Source organism: Micromys minutus, assembly GCF_963924665.1.
Source record: "Micromys minutus genome assembly, chromosome: 16".
Taxonomy (NCBI): domain Eukaryota; kingdom Metazoa; phylum Chordata; class Mammalia; order Rodentia; family Muridae; genus Micromys; species Micromys minutus.
Genome location: NC_137985.1, coordinates 36,454,275 through 36,477,625, shown reverse-complemented (window position 1 = coordinate 36,477,625; position 23,351 = coordinate 36,454,275). Strand labels below are relative to the sequence as shown.

General features: G+C 46.3%; 1 protein-coding gene across 2 annotated transcripts in view; it reads left to right on the top strand.

Moving 5' to 3' along the window:
- POU2F3 (POU class 2 homeobox 3) overlaps positions 1–23,351 on the top strand; it is a gene marked incomplete at both ends in the record, with an annotated part of 78,428 nt that overhangs the window by 38,726 nt on the left and 16,351 nt on the right. The window contains 3 exons of one of the 2 annotated variants that reach the window (XM_080929839.1): positions 17,924–18,028; positions 19,387–19,489; positions 21,758–21,840. In XM_080929839.1, the coding sequence (XP_080785965.1) occupies positions 17,924–18,028; positions 19,387–19,489; positions 21,758–21,840 (291 nt within the window). Of the gene's footprint in view, positions 1–17,923; positions 18,029–19,344; positions 19,490–21,757; positions 21,841–23,351 lie in introns of both variants that reach the window. The other variant, XM_080929838.1, reaches the window with a different exon arrangement.

Sequence of the window (23,351 nt, the reverse complement as noted above, 5' to 3'; positions counted from 1 at the left end):
ACATGAAGTGCCATAGTGAGTTAGCCCAGCCCTGCAGGATGCCAGTGCAGAAGCCGTAGGTCAGGCTGCATTTTACCAGCTCTATTCTCAGGAGCTATGCAACCAGGTCACTAGCCTCAGTTTCCCCTCTGTAAAATGGGAGGGGATAACAACATGAAACATAATGAGATAAGCTCAAGTATAAAGTACCCAGACAAATTAAGTGTTATCGTTAAGAGTTTCTAATTCTGCAGCAATATTGGTTCGAATGTGCCACCTCTCACCAGCATGCCTCCAATCAGCCCCTTCCCCTCAGGCTTCCCCTTCTGTAGGTGCTGGAGCCCAGCCAACAGCTCTGCTCTGCCTCCTGTGTCCTCCTAGAGCAACGAAGGGGAAACTGTGGCAGTCTGGATACGTGATGCACATGGGCATGCCTCGCTGCACCTGAGAGGCTGATTATTTGACACATTTGCAATTATCAGTTTGCTAAGTGTCTTCTTACTTTTTCACGGCCAAGAGATCCTGTGTTTAAAGAAATAGTAGTCAGGGGTCCAAGCCTGGAATCCCAGTACTTCGGAGTGAAGAGGCAAGAAATTCAAGGACACATAACATAACAAGTTTGAGGCCAACCTAGGCTACATGAGACCCCAGCTTAAAACAAAACAAAACAAACAAACAAACAAACAAACAAACAAAGCCAAGCAATGGTGGCGCACACCTTTAATTTCAGCACTCAGGAGGCAGAGACAGGTGGGTGTCTGAGTTTGAGGTCTACAGAGTGAGTTCCAGGACAGCCAGGGCTATACGGAGAAACCCTGTCTCAAAACAAACAAGTCAACAGCAAAAACAACAAAACAAAACAAAACAAAACAAAAAAACAAAAAACGAGGCTGGAGAGATAGCTTAGCGGAGGTCCTGGGTTCAATTCCCAGCAACCACATGGTGGCTCATAACTATCTGCAATAGAATCTGATTCCCTCTTCTGGTGGGTCTGAAAACAGAGCATCTATATACATTAAATAAATAAGTCCTTTTTAAAAAAATCAAAAGGGAGGGGATGGAGAGACTGCAGAAATTTTTACCTCTGGCCACCACATGTGAGCTGTGGTACATAGGCCTACATACACATACATACATACATACATACATACATACATACATACATGCGCACCCCTGAGCATACCCAAATACATGTTCATGTGGAAATATGCAACCAGACTTTTGCCTATTTTGTGGGTTCTGTTTTCTTCCACCCTTTCAACCCCCTTACCATAGATAGGAGAGAAAAAGGATAGAGGGGAAGGTGGGGGCAACATTATCATTAGACGGCTTCCTGCTGATTAGGGGAGTTTCTTGAAGCAAGTTTGATCTTTGCTGTTAGGATATCTTATTTCTTCTTGTTTCCTCTTTGCATGTGACTGCTTAACAAACCTCAACCAACAACATTCAACATCGATCAACAACCAACCCCACCTCTCAGGGGCCCTAGGGCTTATATACACACTGAAAAGTTCCCAGCATCGTATAATCACAGAAACTATCGGCAGCTGGCAAAACCACACCCCTGCTAAAGCACAAGGCAAATCATAGCCTGCTGCTGTGGACAATCTGAAACAGTCTCTACATCCCACAGTTGGTATTAATACAAAGTCATACCCCCCCCCCAATATTTCTGTGCTTTTCAAAGAAACCAAAATTCTCACTACATAAACACATGTAATACATTTGTTTAAATTATTCTTTTTGGAAAACAATGCTTTTGGCGGGGGAGGAGAGGGGGAGGTAGGGGTCAGTTGGAATGAAAACATCAATAGGTTTTGCTGCTTGTGAGTTCCATATTAATTTCAGTTTTCCTTACTGGATATTTGTGTGTGTGTGTGTGTGTGTGAGAGAGAGAGAGAGAGAGAGAGAGAGAGAGAGAGAGAGAGAGAGAGAGAGAGAGAGAGAGAGATGCAAACACAAGCATCCATGTACACTGATGCTCTCTGGAGCTAGGCGCGTAGCCTGCCATCCTCCTGTCTCTAACCCTCCCTATTCCTGCTACAGAGCTGGCATTGCCGGTGCATGTGATCATGTCTGGTTCTTAAACTGTGTGTGAGGACTCAAACTTAGATGCTCATACCCTTATCCACCAAGTCATCTCCCTAGCTCCTGGTATTGTTTGGTTGTTCGGTTGCTTTTGAGACTATTTCAAGTTATCCATTAGCTTCAATTTTTCTATGTAACAAAACTGGCCTTGAACTCCTTGTCTTCTAGACTGGACCTCACAAGTGCCAGGATTTATGGGTATGTGGCACTGTGCCTAGTTCCTAATAAGTTTGGACGTTTGGGCCCATAGTCTAGCTCAGTAGGTAAGGGTTTTGCCAACAAGCCTCACAGTGTAAGTTTAATCCTTGGGAACCACAGATGGAAGGAGAGAACCAACTTCTGCAGGTTGTTCTCTGGCCTCCAGATGTGGGCCGTGACATGTGTTACGTAATAACCTCACTTTTCCCTACTGTGTGTTTGTGTATGTGTGTGTGTATGTGTATGTGATGTATGTGCAGATATATGAACACATGCTTCCCACACAGGTAGGCAGTGAAATGAGATGCCCATCCACTACCCACGCCACCCTGGGTTTTATGAATGAATGGCTGCCCTCTCCTCCTGTAGCTTTGTTATCTGTGGTCAAAGTTTTTTCTCCTTCAGATCTGAAAACTTGTTCCTTTTTCCCAGGAAGGCAAGCTTGTTGGGCTTATGCAAACAGACACTCCAGTCAGCTCTGATAAATATTTCCCAACTCTATCACTTGCTTCTAGGCCCCGGAGCTGTTTGCGGAGGCACCCCAGCTCCTGGCCAAGTGGGTGCTGAGTGCTGGGACCTATCTCTAGAGGCCCCCGGGTGTGGATAGGACTCTGCCAACACCATATGAGCTCTGTCCTTCAGCTAACTATCCCAAGTCAAAACAAAGTCCTTGTCTCCTCCTGTCCTGGTCATTCTAATGGAAAGAACATGATGGTGTTGCTCACAGAATGGGGTGTGGGGTCATCCTTGGCATCTGGTACCATGGTGATTCGAGTTTTTATAAACTATGGATACAAATTTGGGTTGAAATTTCAACTCTAGGGCACAGATTCTTAGGGCTAAAGTGGCAACAAGGTTGTCCTAGCACAGGGGTTTTCTTCTTCCTACCTTTCATCCTGAGCCTTGTCCTGTTTAAGAATCTCAGTCTAAGATCTCATGACTCAGTTTACGCTCTCCACAATGAAAGCCAAGCAGGAGAAAATAAAGTTTGGTGAAACTGGACACATTCCATTCTTATGTCAAGATTTTGCTTGTCCTGGTGTTAAAATATTTATGAAACAGCAGACAGCACTAGTTTTGCATCTTTCCTGTGTGTGTGCTCCTGTGTGCACACATGCAGGTGTAAGGGGATAGGTGCATCTATGTGCTTATGTGGGTAGAGGTCAGAGGTCAAATATGGGTTTCATTCCTTATATACTCTTTGTTCTATCTATCTATCTATCTATCTATCTATCTATCTATCTATTGATTTATTTGAAACATGGTCTCTTTGGCTTGAAGTTCATCAAAGTTTGGCTGGTTGGCTCTTGAGCCCTGGGATCCTCCTACCTCTGCCTCCCCAGCACTGGGGTTACAAGCAGATACAAAGTTTTTTAAACATGGGTTCTGAGGCTTAAACTTAGCTCTCTGTGGTTGCATGGGTGACACTTTAGAGTGTTTCTCCACATCTAATTGACGCTGTTCTTTGGCGTCAATACCCAAATTCCCCAAGAGAAAAACAGTATGGCTAGTCATAAACCTTAAAGGCCTGGAATGGGGGGACTCCTGCCTAGCTCAACATTCAGACCCCATATCAACTGTGCCCCTGCCACTGCTCTTTTAAGCATTTTCAGCTCACTGCATAAAAAAAGGCAGCAGATAAGTAGGTCCTGTCCTCTTCTTTTCCTCCTCTCCCTCCTCTTCTTCTTCTTTCTCCTCCTCCTCCTCCTTGGTGTTTTTTTTTTTTTTTTTTTTTTTTTTTTTTTTTTTTTTTTTTTGAGACAGGGTTTTTCTGTATAGCCTTTGTGGTCTTGAAACTCACTCTACAGACCAGGCTGACCTTGACCCCATTGGGTAGCTCTTCAGTATTTGAGGAGTCAACACCCTATAACCTTCCTATACAAACACTCTGAATTCAGTAATCCATTCCAGGAATCGTGTTCTAGAACAAATTCTTTCCTACTGAGAAGAAAAGAATTAGTCTCCAGCTGAATACTGCCAGTCACCCTCTGACCAGTGAGCGCACTGTGTATACATTTAGGAGACTTTCATCTTAATACAGTTGAGAGGAAAAAATGTGTCCTTTTTTTAATGACACTTTAAAAATATGTATATATATAAATGATATAGTCTATGTTCTTCTGTGCCTTTCTTTTTAAATTTAAAAATATGACTGACAGGTTATTTTTTAGCAATCTGTAGTTGAGTTGCGACTCTAGTTAGTGACCATGGAATATTCTAATTGCTCTAATATAATTTTACCTTTTCTGTTCCCCCTATTAATAATTGTTAAGTCGGCCTCTGAAAAAGTTTGATTTTTTTTTTTTTTATAACCAGGCAGAGTTGAGGTCTGAACTTCTCTGGCCTCCTTTACATCTAGCTGTCTTTATGAACCCAGGCTTTAGTTTGCCGGTTGTTCCTTAAGTCTGTCACCCACAATGTGTAAAACAGTGTGCTCAGAGGAGGCCCAGCCAGCTCAGAGCACGCCAGAATCCCTGATCACCATCAATCCAGTAACTCACTCATGCCCTTTTTACCAAGAGGTAAGGTTTCTTTCAAAGCTCTGGTGTCCATTTATGGCGCTTAGAAATAAGCCAGCAACAGGGTCTGTCCTTCAAGGATCACCTGAATCACTCAGAATCCCATGACTCAGAGACTGTGTTACCTTAGTCTCTTATAAATATTGTTTGTTTGTTTGTTTGTTTATGAGACAGGGTCTCACTGTGTAACTCTGGTTGGCCGCAAATTTGCTATGTAGACCAGGGTAGCCTCAAACTCACAGACATCCACCTACCTTAGCACCTCCTCATACACAACCTCCCCAGCATCTCCTGTGTTAATCAGATGGCATCTTGTTTAACTATGAACTATTGTCTTAATGTGTACAGTTAATTTCCATAATCTAAGTAAAGGGTGTCAACATTTGTTTGTGTATGGTGTCTGGTGGTTAACTTTTTCCCATCCTAAGTATGTTCAAGCTTTTAAATTTTCTTTGTCTTAATGTCTTTGTGCAAAATACTATTGGGTCCTGCTCCTCACAGAGCTTCGATGTATCCATGCTTCTTTATGGTCAACCACAAAACTATAAGCATTCGCTGAGTGTCACTGGACACCATCTTGGGTGGCAGTGACCTATTAATCTTTGCTTTTAGTTCTGAGATGAGATCTTACTGTTTAGCCATGGCTGGCCTGATACTCAGTGGGCCTCAAACTTACAGGAGGGGCTCTGCTTTGCTTTCCAAGTGCTGGGATTACAAGCATGTGCCACCACACCCAGTTCAGTGAAACATTGTTAATCTTGACAACTTTTTCCTGACCTCCAATATCTATCTGTTTCCTCACGTGGGACCCCCTACCTATAATGACTGTGGTTTGGCATGACTTTTGAATCATGCAGTCTCATCAACGTGATCTCTTAAATGTGAATTCAAAGTCTGGTCCTGCCACTGTGTAGGCTTGGAGAAGTCACTTAGCCTCTGAGATCCGGTTTCCTGCATTTGAGAATCATTGAAAGTATTTAGGGACTGGGAATGTACTGCAGTAGTGGAACATTTGCCTAACATGCATGAAGCCCTTGCTCGAATCCCTAGGACAGAGCAAAAAGGAAAAAAAAAAAAAAAAAAAAAAAAAACCAACTTAGATACCCATTCCATACCTACTTGGTAAGTCACTTATAATGGCGATGGGTCACCTGTGTGTGCAAAAGCAGGCTTCATGTACATAGTTTTTGTGGAAATCAATTTAGGTGGAATAAGTTTTATAGACACACAGCCATAACTCTTGAGGGAAAGGCCCAGATTATCTCCCATCATAGATAAGAAAACTAAGATGCAAACTGGGCATCTTGTTGGGCGTGGGAACTTATATCTGTAATCCTAGTGCTCAGGAGGCAGAGGCAGAAGAAGGATCATCTTACATTTCAGGCCAGAAAGGAAGTTGAAGATTTCTGCCTGAAATTCAAAGGGTTTCAAAGCGGAATTCCTTTCTGAGTGTCATAATGGCACCTGTAAACGGGAGGTTCCACACTTGGCCTTATATGATGCTTACAGATACCTGTGCAGGTGCACAAAAATATATCAGATTGTTTTCAGTCTCTGTGTATAAAGTGTGTACAAAACAAATGGATATTGTAATGAAACTTGGATCCCATTCCTGAGGACATCTCACTATGTATATGCAAATATTCAAAATCAGAAAAAGTTCTAAATCTAGTCCCAAGCATTTTGTATAAAGGATGCTCACTCAACTTGTATGCCCCAAAGACAGCCTGTTTGTTGACTTGAGTTCACTCGACCTTTTGATAAGGAGTTGGATGACTGCTCCCCAGTCTTGAAGAATTTTGCTGTTGTTTTGAGAGAGGGTTTCTAAGGGTTATAATCCTAGCTATCCTGGGGACTTGCTTTGTAGACCTGGCTGGATCGAACTCACAGAGATCCACCTGCCTCTGCTTCCGGAGTACTGAGGTTCAAGGCATGAGCCTTGGAGGATTTCACCTAAAATGTTAGTGGTGGGCTTAGGTAATAGCTTTGTCAGTTAAGCATTTGTCTTACTGAGCATGAGGACTTCAATTTGATTCCCCAGGACACATGAGAAAAAGAAAATCAAAACAACAAAAAGCTGAGTGTATGGCTTGCACTTTCGATCCCCTTCCTGGGGAGATGAAGGAAGGAAGATTTCCAGAGTTAGCCCACCTGGAAGGCTCCAGGCCAGAGAGAAACCCAGTACCCAATGGGGTAACCGAAGTAGGTGGGTAGCGGTGTCACTCAACCCAGAGACGAAAGCAATAACGGAATAGAACCCGAGGCCAGGTGCTTCTCAGAATTCCAAACTCATACACAGTCTTATACACAGTGCAGAAGCCCGGGTGTGGTGGCATCTGTTTGTAGTCTCAGAACTAGTGAGACGAAAATAGGGAGATCTTGAGTTGGAGACCAGCCTTGGCTTCATAGTGAGATCCTGTCTCTAAACTATTAATAGCCAGTCTGGTTTGAAGTGAATGGTTCAGTTCTCTCAGCCCTTGGGAAAGAACAGCTGGAATAGGGGGCTGCTGGAAGCAAACATGCAAACAGTAGCAGAGAAAAATCGTCAAGAGGAGAGAGAAAAATGTCCTAGAAAAATAGAGATCCAAGCTGCAGAGAAAAGGCAATGTGTGTTGGCCAATACTGACCGAAGCCCTCAGAATCCCTGAGGGGATGCTTGCTTTCCAAATGAGTTAGAATTACGACTCTGAGTCATTGGCTAAATTAGCTTTCAGGTGCTCTTCAAGGGAATGTGGGGATATTTATAATTTCTCTTAGCAAGATCTCTATTCAAACAAAAGCCAATAAAGAGCTCCCAGACTGAATAAGGCTTTGGGGCTTCAAGGAATACATTTTAGTGACTTTGAAAAGTCCCCTTGTTTAGGAAGATTCCCCTGGAAAAGCCTAGGCATCTACACGGTGACTGATTTCTAAATCAGATGATGTAGATTCTGAACATAGCCCTCCTGCTAGTCTGCCTCATATTTTGAACAAAGCCTTTCTCCTTGTGAATGGTGTTCGCCTCACCATAACTTCAGAATCACAATCCCTGGCAGCCTTTTCAGTCTCCTGGGAATATTTTGAAAGGCAGCAGACATGACAGGATGTGAGGGTGTGGTGTAAACTGTAGAGCAGGTCTGCAGGTCACGCCTCAGATGTCAACTGCTGAGAGATGACAGACCCCGGATGTGGAGGGATAAGGTGGCTGGTTCCCAGTTATTGCTTTAAATGTGTTTGTGAGCGTGAGCATTATTTACCCACACCACTTGTACAGGGGCATCAGTGCCAAGACTGAACCTAGAGCTTTTGTACACGCTAGGCAAGCACTCTGTAGTCTGAACTACGCTTCTACACGTTTACGTCACAAATCCATTAAAGGCTTGCTACCCCTGTGCTGTCTCTGCCATTTGGGCCTGCTGCTGGCCTCCTGCAGACCCTGGTGGGTTCTAGCCTAGACCTGTGCAATAAGGAGCAGGGTACCAGCTGCCTGTTTGTACACCCGTGTTCTCCTCAGACCCATCTGCTGCTCATCTTCCTTCCCACACACACGCTTTCCTTCGGAGTCCAGCCCGAGCTCCTTCACACACCACCCAATTCTCTGTGGCCCCTACCTACTTCCAGTACAAGGCATCTGAACTGGGGGACTGCAAGGGGCTCCCTTTCCCCCTCTGACCCTGGATCAGCTGCTTTCACTTCCCTTTAAGCCCTTCTTGCCTTCTCGGCTTATTAACCCCTTTCATACTTCAGGGCTACGAAGAAGTTTCTGAAAGCCGTCCCTGTCTCATCTCCCATTCCATGCTCCTGCTCCCTCTCCAATCCCCCAAGCCCCATTTCTTCTCTCCTGCTTCCTTCATTTCTTCTCTTTACCTCCCTCTCTTTCTTCTTTCCCTCCATCACTTCCTTCCCTCCTCTCTTCCTTTATATCTTATTGGGGGGAGAGGAATATGATAATATCTCACTATATACCTGAGGCTGGCCTTGAACTCTCCACCCTCTGGTCTCTGCCTCACGTGCTGGGATGGCAGGTGTGCACCACCACGCCCAGCTTCCTTCCTTCTCTTTTGTCAAGCTGTCTTCCTCTCTGAGCTGCTTCCCTTTCCAAGCGACTCTGTACCTATTTTTGATCGTGGTCATTGACTTCCTGGCTGACTAATCTCAGGGTTCCCTGTGCATCTGTGTTCCTGTTAGTATAAGTAGGTGCTTTATAGATGTGTGAATTAAACTGCACCAGGAAGGGGCCCCAGATGGAGCAGGACTGCTCTGTGTTATACTCCTGGTTTATGGAAGACATCCCCCACCCCCCGCCACTGCACTGTTGCTGGAGCAGACCTGACAACATCACACTATAAGAGACACGTCTGGGTACAAGCCCGTTAGCCCAAACTTGGGAAAATGAGGCAGGATGATCGTCATAAATTTGAGGCCAGCAGGGACTACATAGTGAAACCTAGTCTCAAAACAAAACAAACAACAGGGGGAAAAAATGGAAGACAAGAACCTCAGTTTTATTACAAGGCTATTCTAAAAGATGAAAATCACCTAGGGAAACCCACTTATTTTATCCAGTTCTCTGATGTTTTAGGACACGCTTTGAAGTTGCCACAAAATACCAAAGAAAATCCCATTCAGACTTTTACTGTTCAACCCAGGTTACCTTGGAACTCACAACAGTTGTCTCCCAGATGGATTGTCGACACATTACCACCTAGCTTGGCTTTCGCTGTCAATAACACAGCCACATGGGTACGTGGAGGTTCTTGGCTGCCTGAGACTATGCACGGGGAGAGGCAACGGTGCATCACAAGGAATGGTGAAAAGGAGAGGATGGGAAGGGTAGTGTGGAGGCCAAGGGTCCAAGTGCTCAGTGACTGAGCCCTGCCTAGCTGTGTGGCATGTTCCTTATGTTCTCTTAGCTTTAGTTAGCAAAGCTGTAAAAATATGAGATGGTTTCGTGGGTAAGGGCATTTGTTGTCAAGTCTGATGAGCTGAATTTAACCCCTGGATCCCATGTGGTGAGAGGAGAGAACCAACTCCTGTAAGCTGTTTTCTGACCTCCAAGTGCACTCCACGATATTCACTAGCACATGTGCGTGCCTGTACACACACACACACACACACACACACACACACACACAAATAAGCACATTTTAAAAAAATAAATTCGCTTTCCTCATGAAAATGTTTTGACTAGACACTTAGTTGAACTTTTGAGGATAGAGAATATTTTCGAAAATGCTATTAGACTTCAAGATGCTTGAAAAATATTGTCTGTTTTCCCCAGCAGAGATAGCTGTCCTGTGGAACACTTCACATTCATGCACTGGAACTGCTCACATGCATGTATCCAGAAGGCAGGATACCCACCCTGCCCCCATCACTTTCATATGGGACCCACTCCCACCCCACCTCAGCCAGCAGCATCCACAGTAAGATGGAGAGGTGGCCAGTCTCTCTCTCCCCCTCCCTCCCTCCTCCTCCTTTTTCCTCTTCTTCTTCACCTCTTCCTCATCATGCAAGAGGGAAAGGCAAACACTGTGCTCCAAAAGCTTAAATGTATATACAGGGGTCGAGGATGCAGACCACTGGTCCCCTCATCTGTGCTGAAGCTCACCCTAAGTTCTAATCCAGAGCTGAGCGGTGTCTTTTCTTGACTGATGCTAACTAAACCTAGGTTGGACTCCTTTCGGTTATTACTGGAGCATGAATGGCAGAAAAATAGGCATCAGAGCCACAGCGATTCTTGTAACAGGTCAGTTCCCCTGCCTGGAGTCATCTGTAAAGAAAACCCTGTGGTGTGTCTCTGCACTTCCTTCTGGCTCTGATGAAGGAAAAGCAGCCATACTTCCCAAATACCAGACTTGTACCTGGCACACTGCACCCCGATGCCTTAAAGAGTCTGTAATTCCGTGACTCCATCACACACAATGAGTCAGGGTTATGGAGAAGAGCTTCAGAGTCAGACAGGCTTGGGCTGAAGTTGCAATGCCATTATCTGCCAGAGATGTGACTTTAAACAAGTTTCTGGTGGGCACCAAGCCTCAGTCTTTTCATTTGTTAAATGGGCCCAGTAATAACAAAAACACTCTTACAAGCCTATTCCTGCTCTCTTTTATATGCGATAAACTTCTTAAGTAGTTTACATCTAGCAGCTTTCCTTTCTTTTACGGAGAAATAATCTTGTTCTGAAGATGCACTGGATCTGAAGGTGGCTCACACCTGCACTGCAGAGACAGAGGTAGGAGGGTTGAGTTAGAGGTAGCCTGGGCTACATAATGAGACCCCGTATCAGGCGGAAGGAAGAGAGCGAGGGAGGGAAGAAGAGAAGAAAAACCGAAAGCAAAAAGCTGGTTGTGGTGGCTCATATGTATAATTCTAGCACCTGGAAAACTGAGGCAGGACAACTGCCTCAAATTCCAGGTTAGCCTGATCTACATAGAGAGATCTTGTCTTAAAAGGGAGAAGGAAGGCTGAGAGGGACAACTTGGTAGTAGATGCAGGAAGCTCAGCCAGGAATGGCCACTGTACCTGAGTCAGGTGCCCTGATTGGTTCAAAGCCTTCCACTTGTTTCCTGTCTTCCCAGCTCTGATTGGAACAGCGAATTCCCTCTAGAGTAAGCAGGCTCTGTGATGACATGCTGCGTTTTCCATACTGACAGAGCTACGGAATAGTTCTCATAGCATTGCGCTCAACTTTTCTCGCCACCTCGCCCTTTGCCTCATCTAGGGGCAAACAGCCTTCTAGATTCCAGAGCCATCCAAAAGCTCCCTGTGGCACCCTTCCTTGACTAAAGACGGGGAGCGACTGCTGTCCTCTGGTCTGTCAGGGTGGCCACCAAGAGAACCAGGAGACTCTAGCATAAAGGGGATCAGAGAACCAGAGAGAGCATCCATGGATATAGTTTCCCACAGCAGTGTCCCAGGAGGCTGTACATCAGCACCCTGATCAAAATTGTCCATGTCCTGGACCATGGGAAACTCCTGCTAGAATGGGGTTTCTCTGAGGACACAGTCCCCATTCCGTTTAGCACCGCACTGCTGGGTCCTGTGTCCTGCTGCCAAAGATTCAGGTACATAAAAGAAAAGTCTCTTGCCCTTCTTGAGAAGATGCAAGCAGAAAACACCAGACCCTCCCATCAGAAAGTCACCTTGGTGGTAGTGGCAGTGCTGGGGTGGAGGATGGGAGAGAGATAGGGACGGATGAGGGCAGGACACAGGACACCACATCTGTTCATCAGAGGATCTAGGGCCTAGGATGAAGCTCTCACTTGGCTGGTGAGTGCTTACTTAGCATTTAGGAAGCCCTAGGTGCCATTCCCAACACCACATACATTCAGCATGGTGGTCCACACTTGGAATGCAGCCCTCAGGGGGCACAGTAGGAGAATCAGAAATTCAAAGCCATCTTTCCTTACCTACCTAGTTTGAGGCCACCCTGGGATATATGATACCCTGACTTCAAGCAACAATAAATAGAAATGAAGGACCATCGCCCACACCTGTCCATTGCTTTGTTGTGTAGAAACTTGATTTTTCTGAGGGAGTTGACCACCCCCCAACTCTCCCCCCTTCTGCCCCATTTGCACTAGGGAAGAAGAGGCACAAGTGAGCCAGTCTGTTGTAATGAGACCAAGGACTGGATTAAGGCTGTTTCTGCATGAACTTCCTGGAGGTATCTAAGTGGACAGGAGCCTTGGATTCTGGGGAAGAAGCCAGGAACCCTAGAGGAAAAAGGTCTTCCTGGGAGAATCAGCTGTGTTGGGAGTATGGTTCACGCTAGAACACTTTCATGGAGTGTTTGTGGTTGAATCTCAGCAACATTCAAAAAAAAAAAGAGGGGTTACTAAAACCCAGCCTCAGCCGACACCCATCTGAATGGGGTGCTTTAAACCCTAACCACTGGAGGTGTATTACCTGCCTGCTTCATTTCTTTACTTGGAATATATTTTTAGAATGTTTTCTTGAGATGCACCTTTGCCAGCTCTTAATAGATAAGCTACAGAAACTCTGCCTTGATGCTGAGGAGAAACATAGAAGGAGGTGGGGGGGGCACCACCTTACCTGTAATTGAAGGCAGGTTGGGAGTTGTTCTGCTTTCAAACGCGCCTTCTTGTGAAATGTTTTATGAAACACTTTCCACAAACGAGTTATGCAACCAGGGCAACAGCTTTGATCCTTCTCATCACCGCTGATATATTCATTAGTGTTAGACTCTGTTCCCCCCGCCCCAGAGAGGGGCATGTGACTGTGTCCTGTGGAAGGGGGGTAAAGAAAAGGACCCCAGCCTCACCATACACCTGTCCACCGAGGAGGTGCAAGGCGTAAGCACCGCTTTGCCTACCCCTCCTGATCGATTTCTGGGATGTATCTATTTCTAGTCTTTTCTAGTAGAAGGGGTGATGAGGAGGGTCAAGAGAGCACAGCCTTGAGATTTGGGGGTGTGTGGCTGTGCATCTTTGTGCCCACATCTGAAACTCTCCGGGCTTCTGTGGGATGAGAAGTTTCCACAGTTTCCACATGCTCCAGACTGAGGAAGACACTGAAGGGACCAGGAAGGGGCTTCCATCTCTCTAGGAGGGGCACCTTCCTTCTAGAAGAAGACTGCTACTTTCTAAAATAGTAAAGTCAGGGAGTTCACTTGGATTAGAAAAGATAATCACTCATGATAGCTCTTTGCCTCTCTGGTCACTGCCCAAGACTCATTACAATACCTTTGCACAGAGCCGTGGGTGGAGGAGATCCTACACCATCAAACCATCTGCTAGGTGGATGGGAAGCTCTGTGCCTACGCCAGGACAAGTGCATACCATGGCCCCTGTCCCCAGGGATTAGCCATTCCAGAGAGAGCACAGAGAAACCTTTCTACTCGGGTGACAAGAACTGTCAACAAGGTCCCGGAGACCATCTTCATGGCGCTAAACAGGCTGTGGGTTCAGTTAAGTTTTCACAAGTATGAGGGGGAAACTGGGTTTTCGTCCAATTTGCCTGCGGTTCTCATCTTAGAAGTCAACGGGACCCAACACAAGTCTATCTCATCTCGAAGACCCACAGCCAACACCCAGTTGCCTGGAAAGGTTCCAGCCTTTTCCACTCGACAGCTGTGAAAAGGGATTTTTTTGGATTAGTGAAGGCTTTATTTCTTAATTTCTTAGGTTTCTCAGCCCCTGAAACTGTCCAAAAAAACATGCTGGAGGCAGTGTTGGTATGCCACCTCCCTGTGCCCTGTTCCGGCGCTGTGTTGTTTTTGTTTTTGTTTTTTAAACCAAAACACCTTGGCCCCACAAGGCTGAGACTCTTAGATGTATTCCTGTGTCTTTTTGTTTGTTTGTTTTTCAGGACAGGGCTTCTCTGTGTAACCATGGCTCTCCTGGAACTCGCTTTGTAGACCAGGCTGTCATTGAACTCAGGGAGGTGACTGCCTTTGCCTCCCTACCAGAATCAAAGACTTTCCCGCCATCTTGCCCGCCAGTTCATCATGCCCGCCAGTTCGCTTGCCCACCCAGCCTCCTCCCGGGCCTCCTGTGTCTTTCATTTTCTTTTTTCAGGGTGTTGTCTTTGGGGGTTCCACTCAGCATTTCTTACCCAGGGAGTGTGAGGGTGAGGAACTGTGAGAAAATGAATGAATAAAAAGACCCAATGAGTGAAAACAAGACAAATTCATCTCCGAAGAGTAAGAGTAACGTAGGAAGTTACCAAGAAGCCCCAGCCTGCACCTCAGGGGCCACCAGGAATTCTGTTTGTTGAACTGGGAGGTGGGCGTGCTCCCCTCCAGAGAAGTGTCAGGGCATCGATCTTTGAGGGAGATGAAAGGGTGCTTTTTCTTTTATGGTGGTGCTAGTTTCTGAACTTCAGCACGGCAGGAAGACCTGGCAGCCAGGAAGACCTGGCAGCGATCCTAACAGATAGTGCCCAGGTTGGAGGCAGAGCGCATGCTTCCTAGCTCTGTCATAGCTACACCCCCTTATCTCTCCGCGGAGCATAATGAGTCCTGAAAGGAACCCAACACTTGCCTTCAGCTGGAACTATGCCAGGCTGCCTGGGATCTTTCTACTAGTGTGATTTCTCCTCCACGTTCCCCTGCTCTCCTCTGTCCCCCTCCCTCCATTCAGCCTCCCTGAGCCTCTCTGGAGTAGGGGCGTCTGAGGACAGAAAAAGAGTAGAGAACAGAGAGATATGACAGAAAGACTAGCCAAAATGGCCTTCAGAGCAGATTTGTTTTGATGGAGATGGTTTTGAAAGAAGAAGCCATTGATTATCTAGTTTAAAACAAAACAAAAAAACCTGCTAACAAACATCTCAATGGAATCTAGGTTGCATAGACTCGTAAGGTCTGTGGACAGAAGCCAGGTATCAGCATTCCTGAGATGGATGGGTAGAGCTAAGGGGGCCTATGGAGAGAACCCTAGAGACCAACCCACTTGTGCTGCCTTCTGAATGCTTAGAGATCTCTCCATTCACTTAATGCTACCATTTCTTTTCCTTACTCCCTTTTGCTTCTCTCTCTGTGTGGGTAGTGACTTGCAAAGTATGCTGGAAAAGCCAGATTCTTACCAATCCAACTGGCCAGGACTTCTCTGGGGTTTCTTGGTGATCACGGGACTACCAAGTCTACCATCTGTTCATGTGACTAGAGTTGGCTTTTCCCCCTTTAGAACCAGAGGGATAAACACCACATGAGAACACCTAACAGGTAGGGAAACCCCTATGGATCAGGATTACATGGGAAGTTAGAGACTGAGTTAGGATGAGGAACAGCCTTGCTCACTGTCTTGTGTTTTCCTTACTACCTCATCTGATCTACAGGGGGGAGTTTTGTCTTATTTTTAAACAGTAGATTTATTTGGTTTTTTTTTGTTTATAAAGATTTGCTTATTGGTGCATATTTGTATGTGCGAATATGTGTGTGCAGGTGCCCATGTAGGTCAGAAGAAGGCATTGGGTCCCCTGTAGCTAGAGTTGTAGGCCTGTATGTGAGCCATTTGATGTGGGTGTAGATCATCAAGAAGAGCAGCAGGTGCTTCTAATCAACGAGTTATTCCCCCCACCCCAATTATTCTCTTAATCAATTAATGTTCTTCAGGTTCCCACTATTTAGCCAATGAGAATCCCTTCCATGGTGATCAAAGCTCATTTCCTGTAGGGATTCAGCACAGGTTCAGATGTTAACCTCAGTTTTTAAGTTTAATTATTTATCTTTGTCGCTTGTTTTATGTGACCCAGGCAATCCTTACACTGGAGACCTTCCTGACACATCCTCCAGCGGCAGCAAGCACCTCCTTGTCTAGCTCCTACTCTCAACTTTTTGCTTGGGCCAGACAAACACCCAGCAGGAAGGATTCCCAGCTACCATTGATAGTCCCACTACACACCAAGACAAGGGTCAATGCTAGTGTCTTCATGGTTCAGAGTTTTATCTGTGGAGAAAACAACCAGCTCTCAGCTGCTCTGTTTCAGAAGGTCCCACCAAAGTCTTTCTCAAAGGGTGGTGTGGAATCTACATTCCTTGATAGGGCATATGCTCTCGAAGTCGCTTGGCTCCCCTCCCAGTGGACTTCCTGAGTTTTTTGCTAGAGAATAGTTGTTCTAGCATAGGAGAGGGATGGGCACTGGCAGGACTTCCTGTCTTCCCCAGGGATTCCTGGGAAACCCAGAAGTGGGCGGTTCTTGTGTGTTTCATGGAAGGGTGGTAGAGATGGAAGAGCTGGAAATCACCAAGGGTCCCTCAGGCTCCTGTAAGAAAGGCATGCCTCTGCTTGTAGGGAGACTGCCACCCGATCACCAAAATCATGCAGACCCAGAGGGCCTCAGCAGATGCAGCTTAGCACTGAGAAGGTAGAGGAAAGGGTTGAACAAACAGAGTCCCCTGACAGGCAGTTGCCAGGCTTCCAGGCTTCATTGATGGCAATCCACACATGGAAATAAAGAATAAACTCTGGAGATTGATTAAAGGATGTCACTTTTTAAAAAAGATTTATTTATTTATTGAATGTGAGTATACTGTCACTATCTTTAGACACACCAGAAGAGGGCATCAGATCCCATTTCAGATGGTTGTGAGCCACTATGTGGTCGCTGGGAATTGAACTTAGGACCTCTGGAAGAGCAGTCAGTGCTCTTAACCACTGAGCCATCTCTCCAGCCCCCCTCCCTTTTTTTTTTTTTTTTTTTTTTTTGAGGCTGAAAGTTTTAAAGATACTATTTAGAAACATAGTCATCTCATAAAGGAAATTCTGATAGCCCAGTGCAGTAGAAAAGCAAAAGATTTACAAATATTTATTCTAGTAAGCATTCTTTCTTTGTTTGCTTGTTTGGTTAGTTGGTTTTGTGTGTGGCCCAGGCTGATCCCCCTGCCTCGCCCTTCCAATTGCTGTGATTAAAGTGCATGCATGCACCTAGCCACTGAAGATTATTTTCTGGTTTGGTTTGGTTTTGTTTGTGACAGGGTCCTACTACTCTCTGATCTATCCCTCAATCACAATAGCCATTATTGTCACCAGAGCAGCTGTGACTGTTTATAAGAGAGCCTCAAGATCAAGGTTGTTGACAGACAGTCCTACAGGAGGAGATGAGGAGGGTCATGAGAGCTGTACCTGAGGTTCATGTCACTCTCTCTGTTCCTTCCCATCAATTGTGTGTAATTCTGACCCAACTCTGTGTGTGTGTGTGTGTGTGTGTGTGTGTGTGTGTGTGTGTGTGTGTGTGTGGTGTAGACTGTGTGTTTGTGTGTGTATGTGTGTCTGTAGACCATGTGTATATGTGTGTGTGTGTGTGTGTGTGTGTGTGTGTGTGTGTGTGTAGACATGTGTCATGGCACAAACATGGAGGTCAGGTTATCAGGCTTGGTGGCAAGTGCTTTACCTGCTAAAGTTCATCATAGCAAAAACATGAGTGAGCCTCTTTTTATAAGTCACTATGCTATTCTGGTTTTCTGGTTTTGAGGAAAAGTACTTTCTGCCAGCACGGCACCAGCAAGGTGTTGGTGGGGGAGATGGCTCTGCCTTGCAGTCTGGTCCTACAGAGTCCTCTCAGAATCCATCCATCCCTTTGGCCCAGGGAATTCTCTTTCTCTCCAGACTTGCCACTCATTGCCTGCTTTGCTCTTCACAGTTCTGCTTCTATCTGCCTCCAGAGGCCCAGGACTCACCCTCTCCCTCTACTTGCAGATTAAGACGGAAGATCTGGGTGACTCTCTACAGCAGACCCTTTCCCACAGGCCATGCCACCTGAGCCAAGGGCCTACCATGATGCCTGGAAACCAAATGTCCACGGTAGGTGTCAGACCGTGCCATTGATTCAACCCAGTGTGCTTACTGGGCTGGTGAGTTCATTCCAGCCCTCGTACAAAATGCTGGGCTTCTACTCTTGGCACAAAGGGATTTCATCCAAAGAGCCCACACTGCAAGCAAAGGAGGCCCAGGATTTGCAGAAGTGAGGCCTGGTGGGGACAAAGGGATATGTCATGGCTTTTGCGGAACCAAAAGCCAGTCTTGGGGAAAAAAAAACACACACAAAACATCCCAAAGGTCCCAATAACTATGCTGTGGACCCAACGGTGAGGGCCTCCAGTAACAGACAGTGGCCTTCTCTGTGTCCTTTCAAGATTCTATGACAGAAGTAACTGGAATGGAGACTGGTGTTGGGCCATTAGAATGAAAGCCTCCAAGGAGATTTTGTGGCTCATTTGGGGGAGACAGACCTACTTTCCCAGCCATGCCCGAGAGCAACATATGTAGTTCACCCCTTCACCGCCTTCATTCCACTTCAGTCTGTGGAGTCTGGAGCTTCCAGATGCTGGGATTGTTGTTTCCATGTCTTGAGCAGGTGAGAGAGGCTCAGAGTGATGGACTTCCTGTTTAATCGGATTGACTGTGTTAAAATGTAAGAAGACAGAGCTTGGTGGTCCATGCCTTTTATCCTAGAACTCAGGAGGCTGAGGCAGGTGGATCTCTGGGAATTCATGGGCAGCCTGCTCTACAGAGCAAGCTCCTGGTTACAAAATAAGACACCATGCCTCAAAACAAACAGCAGAGCCAGGAACTGAGGAGCATGTCTGTAATCCCAGTCATCATGAAGCTGAGGCAGAAAGGATTACTACAGATTAAAGGCCCACTTGGGCCACACAGTGATCTTGTAACTCTCGTGGCTATGGAGTTAGAGCTTGTCCCAAACAAACAAACTGATAGTGTACCCCAACCCCTAGGACCTTCTAGAAAGACTTAGTACAGGAAATAACTAAGGAGTGGTTTTTAGCATCATCAAGTGTCAGGATAGTTTAAGGAAATGGATGATCGGGATTATAGCCGCTTCTAAAATTTGGGTAATACCTATTATTGGTCCTCAGGCTATCTGTAGTTGGGAGTCAGGGCACAGACAGATGGAAACACAAGAAGAGTTAAGTAACTATGCTGCAGGGGCTGCTTAGATGATTGCAGGAGCAACAGCAGCGTTAGTGGAGTAACTCCTGGGCACCATGTCCTGTGCTGTGTGTGCCCAGCACCTAGCAACGTGAAGCAAGGATACTGCACACAACCTCCAGAGTTTGCAGCCCCAGGGACAGTATGAGTCGTAGCCCAACAGGCTTCAGGTTCCCCCCAATTGTAACATCTGTGCATCTCCCAACATGCAGGACATGGCTTCTCTCCATCCTCTCCAGCAGCTTGTGCTGGTCCCTGGCCACTTACAGTCTGTATCCCAGTTCCTGCTTTCCCAGACCCCACCTGCACAGCAAGGTAAGTACCCGGGGCTTTGCACAATCATGACCAGAGTCTAGAAAAGGCTGTTATTGTTTACTGGGTATGGGGGTATCACAGATGTTACTCACCCTCTGGTATGAAAACCAGCTTGGGGTATGGGAATAGCTCTCAGCTCTACAAAAAGCCCTGGGTTTGATTCCCGGCATTACACAAAACCAGGCACAGTGCCATCTTTAAAGCTAGCATGCTTGTAGGTGGAGGCTGGAGGTTCAGCCTTTGGCTGCACAGCAAGTTCTAAGTCAACTTGAGCTATGTATGGAATTCCTATCTGAAAAAGACCAGCTTTTCTTCCTGAGACCTAGGGAGGGGTCCCTATTGGGCTCCCCCAGACTAGTCAAAGTTCCTGATTCTCCCTCCTGCCCAGGCTCTCTCTGGAACTACATTTTCATAGAAATTGAGTCTAAAGGTTCAGAATGGGATGTGGGTTGAGGGAAGCCAAAGCTCCCTGGGAACCGAATCCAGTGAGTCTGATTCTTTGGAAGCCGGCTTGCTCTGAGCCTTTTCCCTCCCATTGGCCTGGCTATGGTTCTGTCTGGATGGAACAGCAGTGCCTCCCACAGGCCATAGAAATAGATTCTGGTTGTCTTTGGCAGAAAGCCCTGAGCAAACAGATCAGAGTATTACTAACACCAGGTAACATTGCTTAACATGCCTGGGAGTCTGTTGAGTTGTTTTCCTGACTTATTCCTCACAGCACACTTGTGCTATAGATAGCCTTACTGCATGCTGGTGACCTACTAGAAAGTTCCAGAACAGTCTGAGCCCCGAGCTCCAAGATTATCACACTGCAATGTTTGCCTCTCCACCCACGTATGCCAAAAAGGGCTGAAAATGCTGTTGGAAGCTCGTGATAGCTTATTCTCTAGAGGAGTATTTGGAAATCCAGGTAGCTTACACCCCACTCTGATCAACCTGCCCAAGACACAGGCCTTAGGCTTAGCTTGCAGGGTGTCTCAGAATAGCACTAGAACAAATGGGGACACATCTGAGTGTTTATTTTAGTTACCTAGCGCTCATCATGCCCCTGGACTAGGAAAGAGATGATGAACATTCGTTCAGCCTGTTTATGGAAGACTGTGTGTGGTATGGGCATGACCCACGCACGGAACCCACGGGCAGATTAGACAGTAGAAGAGACAGGAAACAGGTTAAAATGTGAAGTCAGAGAAACTCTTCCTTTTTTCTGTAGAAAATTTACATAATTTCTGCATGTTTACATTGCCTCCTATTTTTTAAAAAAAGGAAAGCTCCTCACAGCAAGGTCGTTGATGGGTACGTGGTTCTGTTCAGATGATAAACAAGCCTGTGCACATTGCAGAGGTCCCTCTAAGACCTCTCTTATACCTTTAGACCTTTTAAGTCTAAAGAGCGGAAGGGCCAACTTTAGCAGATGTAGTACTTTAGTGACCCAGAACCGTCTGGGAAGGGCAGATATGCCAAGGAGCTTGTCTATGCTGAATGACTGAGATCTGCCCCTATTGTCAGCTTTGGTGGTCTGAGGATTCACTCCTGCTATGAGTGAGAAATGCTGACTCTCCAGCCCGACAGGGTCTTTTTTCTTGGCACTTTTTCCTGAAGACAAAAGGAGAGGGAGGTTCCTAGACAAGGTGTGCAGCAGATCAGTCCACACTGCCCGAGGGAAATTAAAGGCCCCAGCATCTGGCTTTCCTCTTGCTCCCAATCCTCCCTCTTGAATTTAATGATCTGGTCTCCAGGAGCTTCTGACCAATGACCCAGTACCCTTCCTGGCAATATGGTACCATCTGCTTGCTCTGTCCTTACAGATCCGGCAGGCCTAAACATCCCAGCTGCTTTCCCTTGCAGGCAGATTGAAACACCCGGTTCCCCTAGGGCTTTATAGTCATTTCCATGTCCTCTCCTCTCTGGGCTTCTCACCCTACTAATCAGATCTCGGGGAGAGTGTCTTGACCCTCCTATGCCTTCGCAGCTCCACAGGCAGGCAGGCAGAGAGGCAGGCAGGCAGGCAGGCAGGACAGGTTTGGGGACTGCTGTTTACAGTTGTTTATCCCTGAGTCTGGTTGGTCTCCATCTAATGTGGCAATTGCTGGCAGTACCCACAGGGCTTTTCAGCCAGGCTTAGGGTGGGTTGTGGGACCTGATTAGGTTAGCAGGAGGAGGGGGCAGTTAGCATGGTTCCAATGTTCAGCTTGTCTTTCAAATGGCCTGGATTTTGTTTGTTTGTTTGTTTGTTCCTTTGTCCCTTTGTCCCTCCCCGTCACTCAGGTCTGCAGCCGAATCTTCTCTCCTTTCCACAGCAACAAAGCACTTTACTCCTCCCACAGACAGGGCCTGGCCTCGCCTCCCAGGTAACTGCTACCCTCCACCCCTCCTGACTCTTCACAGATTGTCTCAGCCCTGGGCAAACTTCTGCACACTCTGGGGGTTCTTTCTCTTGGTACCTGGGAAACCCCCAAACTATTCCTAAGGAAGCAGTTTGTGCTGTTGCTAGAATGAGGCTCCTAAGCTGGCCAGCTACCTGCCAGCAGCGTCAGTCCTTGACTTCACCTCTCTCAGAATTTAGCCAGTTACTCAAGGGATGCTGATATCCCCCAGTTCCAGCCGGATTCCCTCAAGTCCAAAGGAGGGCAGGGTACCAAAGCCAGTAAATGTCTCACCTAAGGACCACTTCAGCAGACTGCATCCTGCAATGGGTGCATGCTGGGGACAAGCAGGTTAAGGTCTAGCTGGAGGGCCCCCTTAGGCAAACCTAATGAGGATCACACACAGGACGCTTATTATCAATTGGGAAGTAAAAGTCTGTTTCTTGCCGGGGATCCCCTGGGACATCAATTGCCTGCACAGATACATGGCTTGTTTCTACAAGGGATGACCAGAAGTGACCACGTAGACTTTTAATATTCTTTCTCTGGGCTAACATCTCCAAGGCCCACTGAAGGACCCTGGCTGTTCCCAGGCCTAACTCCACAGGAGATAGCTAGAGGGGCAGCGCCACCTAGTGGTCAACTGAAATGGGGGCAGCTAAATTGGATGATGCGCTTATCTGACTATGAGGTTCTAGAGCATATTCAGGACCAGTTCTTGCATCTAGTACTAAAACATAAAGAGATTTTCAGAGGAGCCAATTAAAAGATAATTTAGATCCTTATACTCAGGGTGCTATGGTTTGTCTGTAGCCTGACTACAGAGAGGCTAAGGCATGAGAATTGCTTGTTGAAGACCATCTTGGGTAACACAAAGAGACCTTGTCTATACATAAATAAGTAGAAAGGTCCTCCTAGGGGCTGACCAACAGTTACAGAAACAAGAGCAAAGAGGGGTACAGGAATGAACTCTGGGACATCAAACTGATGTAATTGGGTAGTTGGTGAAGGAGGAGGCAGCTCTGATGTTCAATGAGTTTGTCAAATGAAATAGCAAGCGAATTAACAAAAAGGGATGTCCGAGGACTGCTAGACCTTTACTCTAAGGATCTGCCTGGGTTACCTCCCACCACCCCGACCCTCATCTCCAGAGCAGAGCCCGTCTGTGACATTTCTAGTCATTCTGATCTAAAAGACTCCTCTTTTAAAAATGAGGAGAAAACTCTTTCTTAACTTGACTCTGACTCTTAATCCTCTTCTTCATGAGGATACAAGTCTCTGGTAAACCAGAACAGGAGAGGAATTTAGCTCTCTCTAAGCAAAAAAAAAAAAAAAAAAAAAAAAAAAAAGATGTGCACTCATTGATCTCAGTAAGGGATGTGCATTGTCCTCAATGGCAGTGGGTACTGTCTGTGCTGGACCACAGTGCCTAACCCTCAAGATCTGGACTGAACCCCATCTTTGTGGAATAATAGATATCTTATGGGGATGGAGAG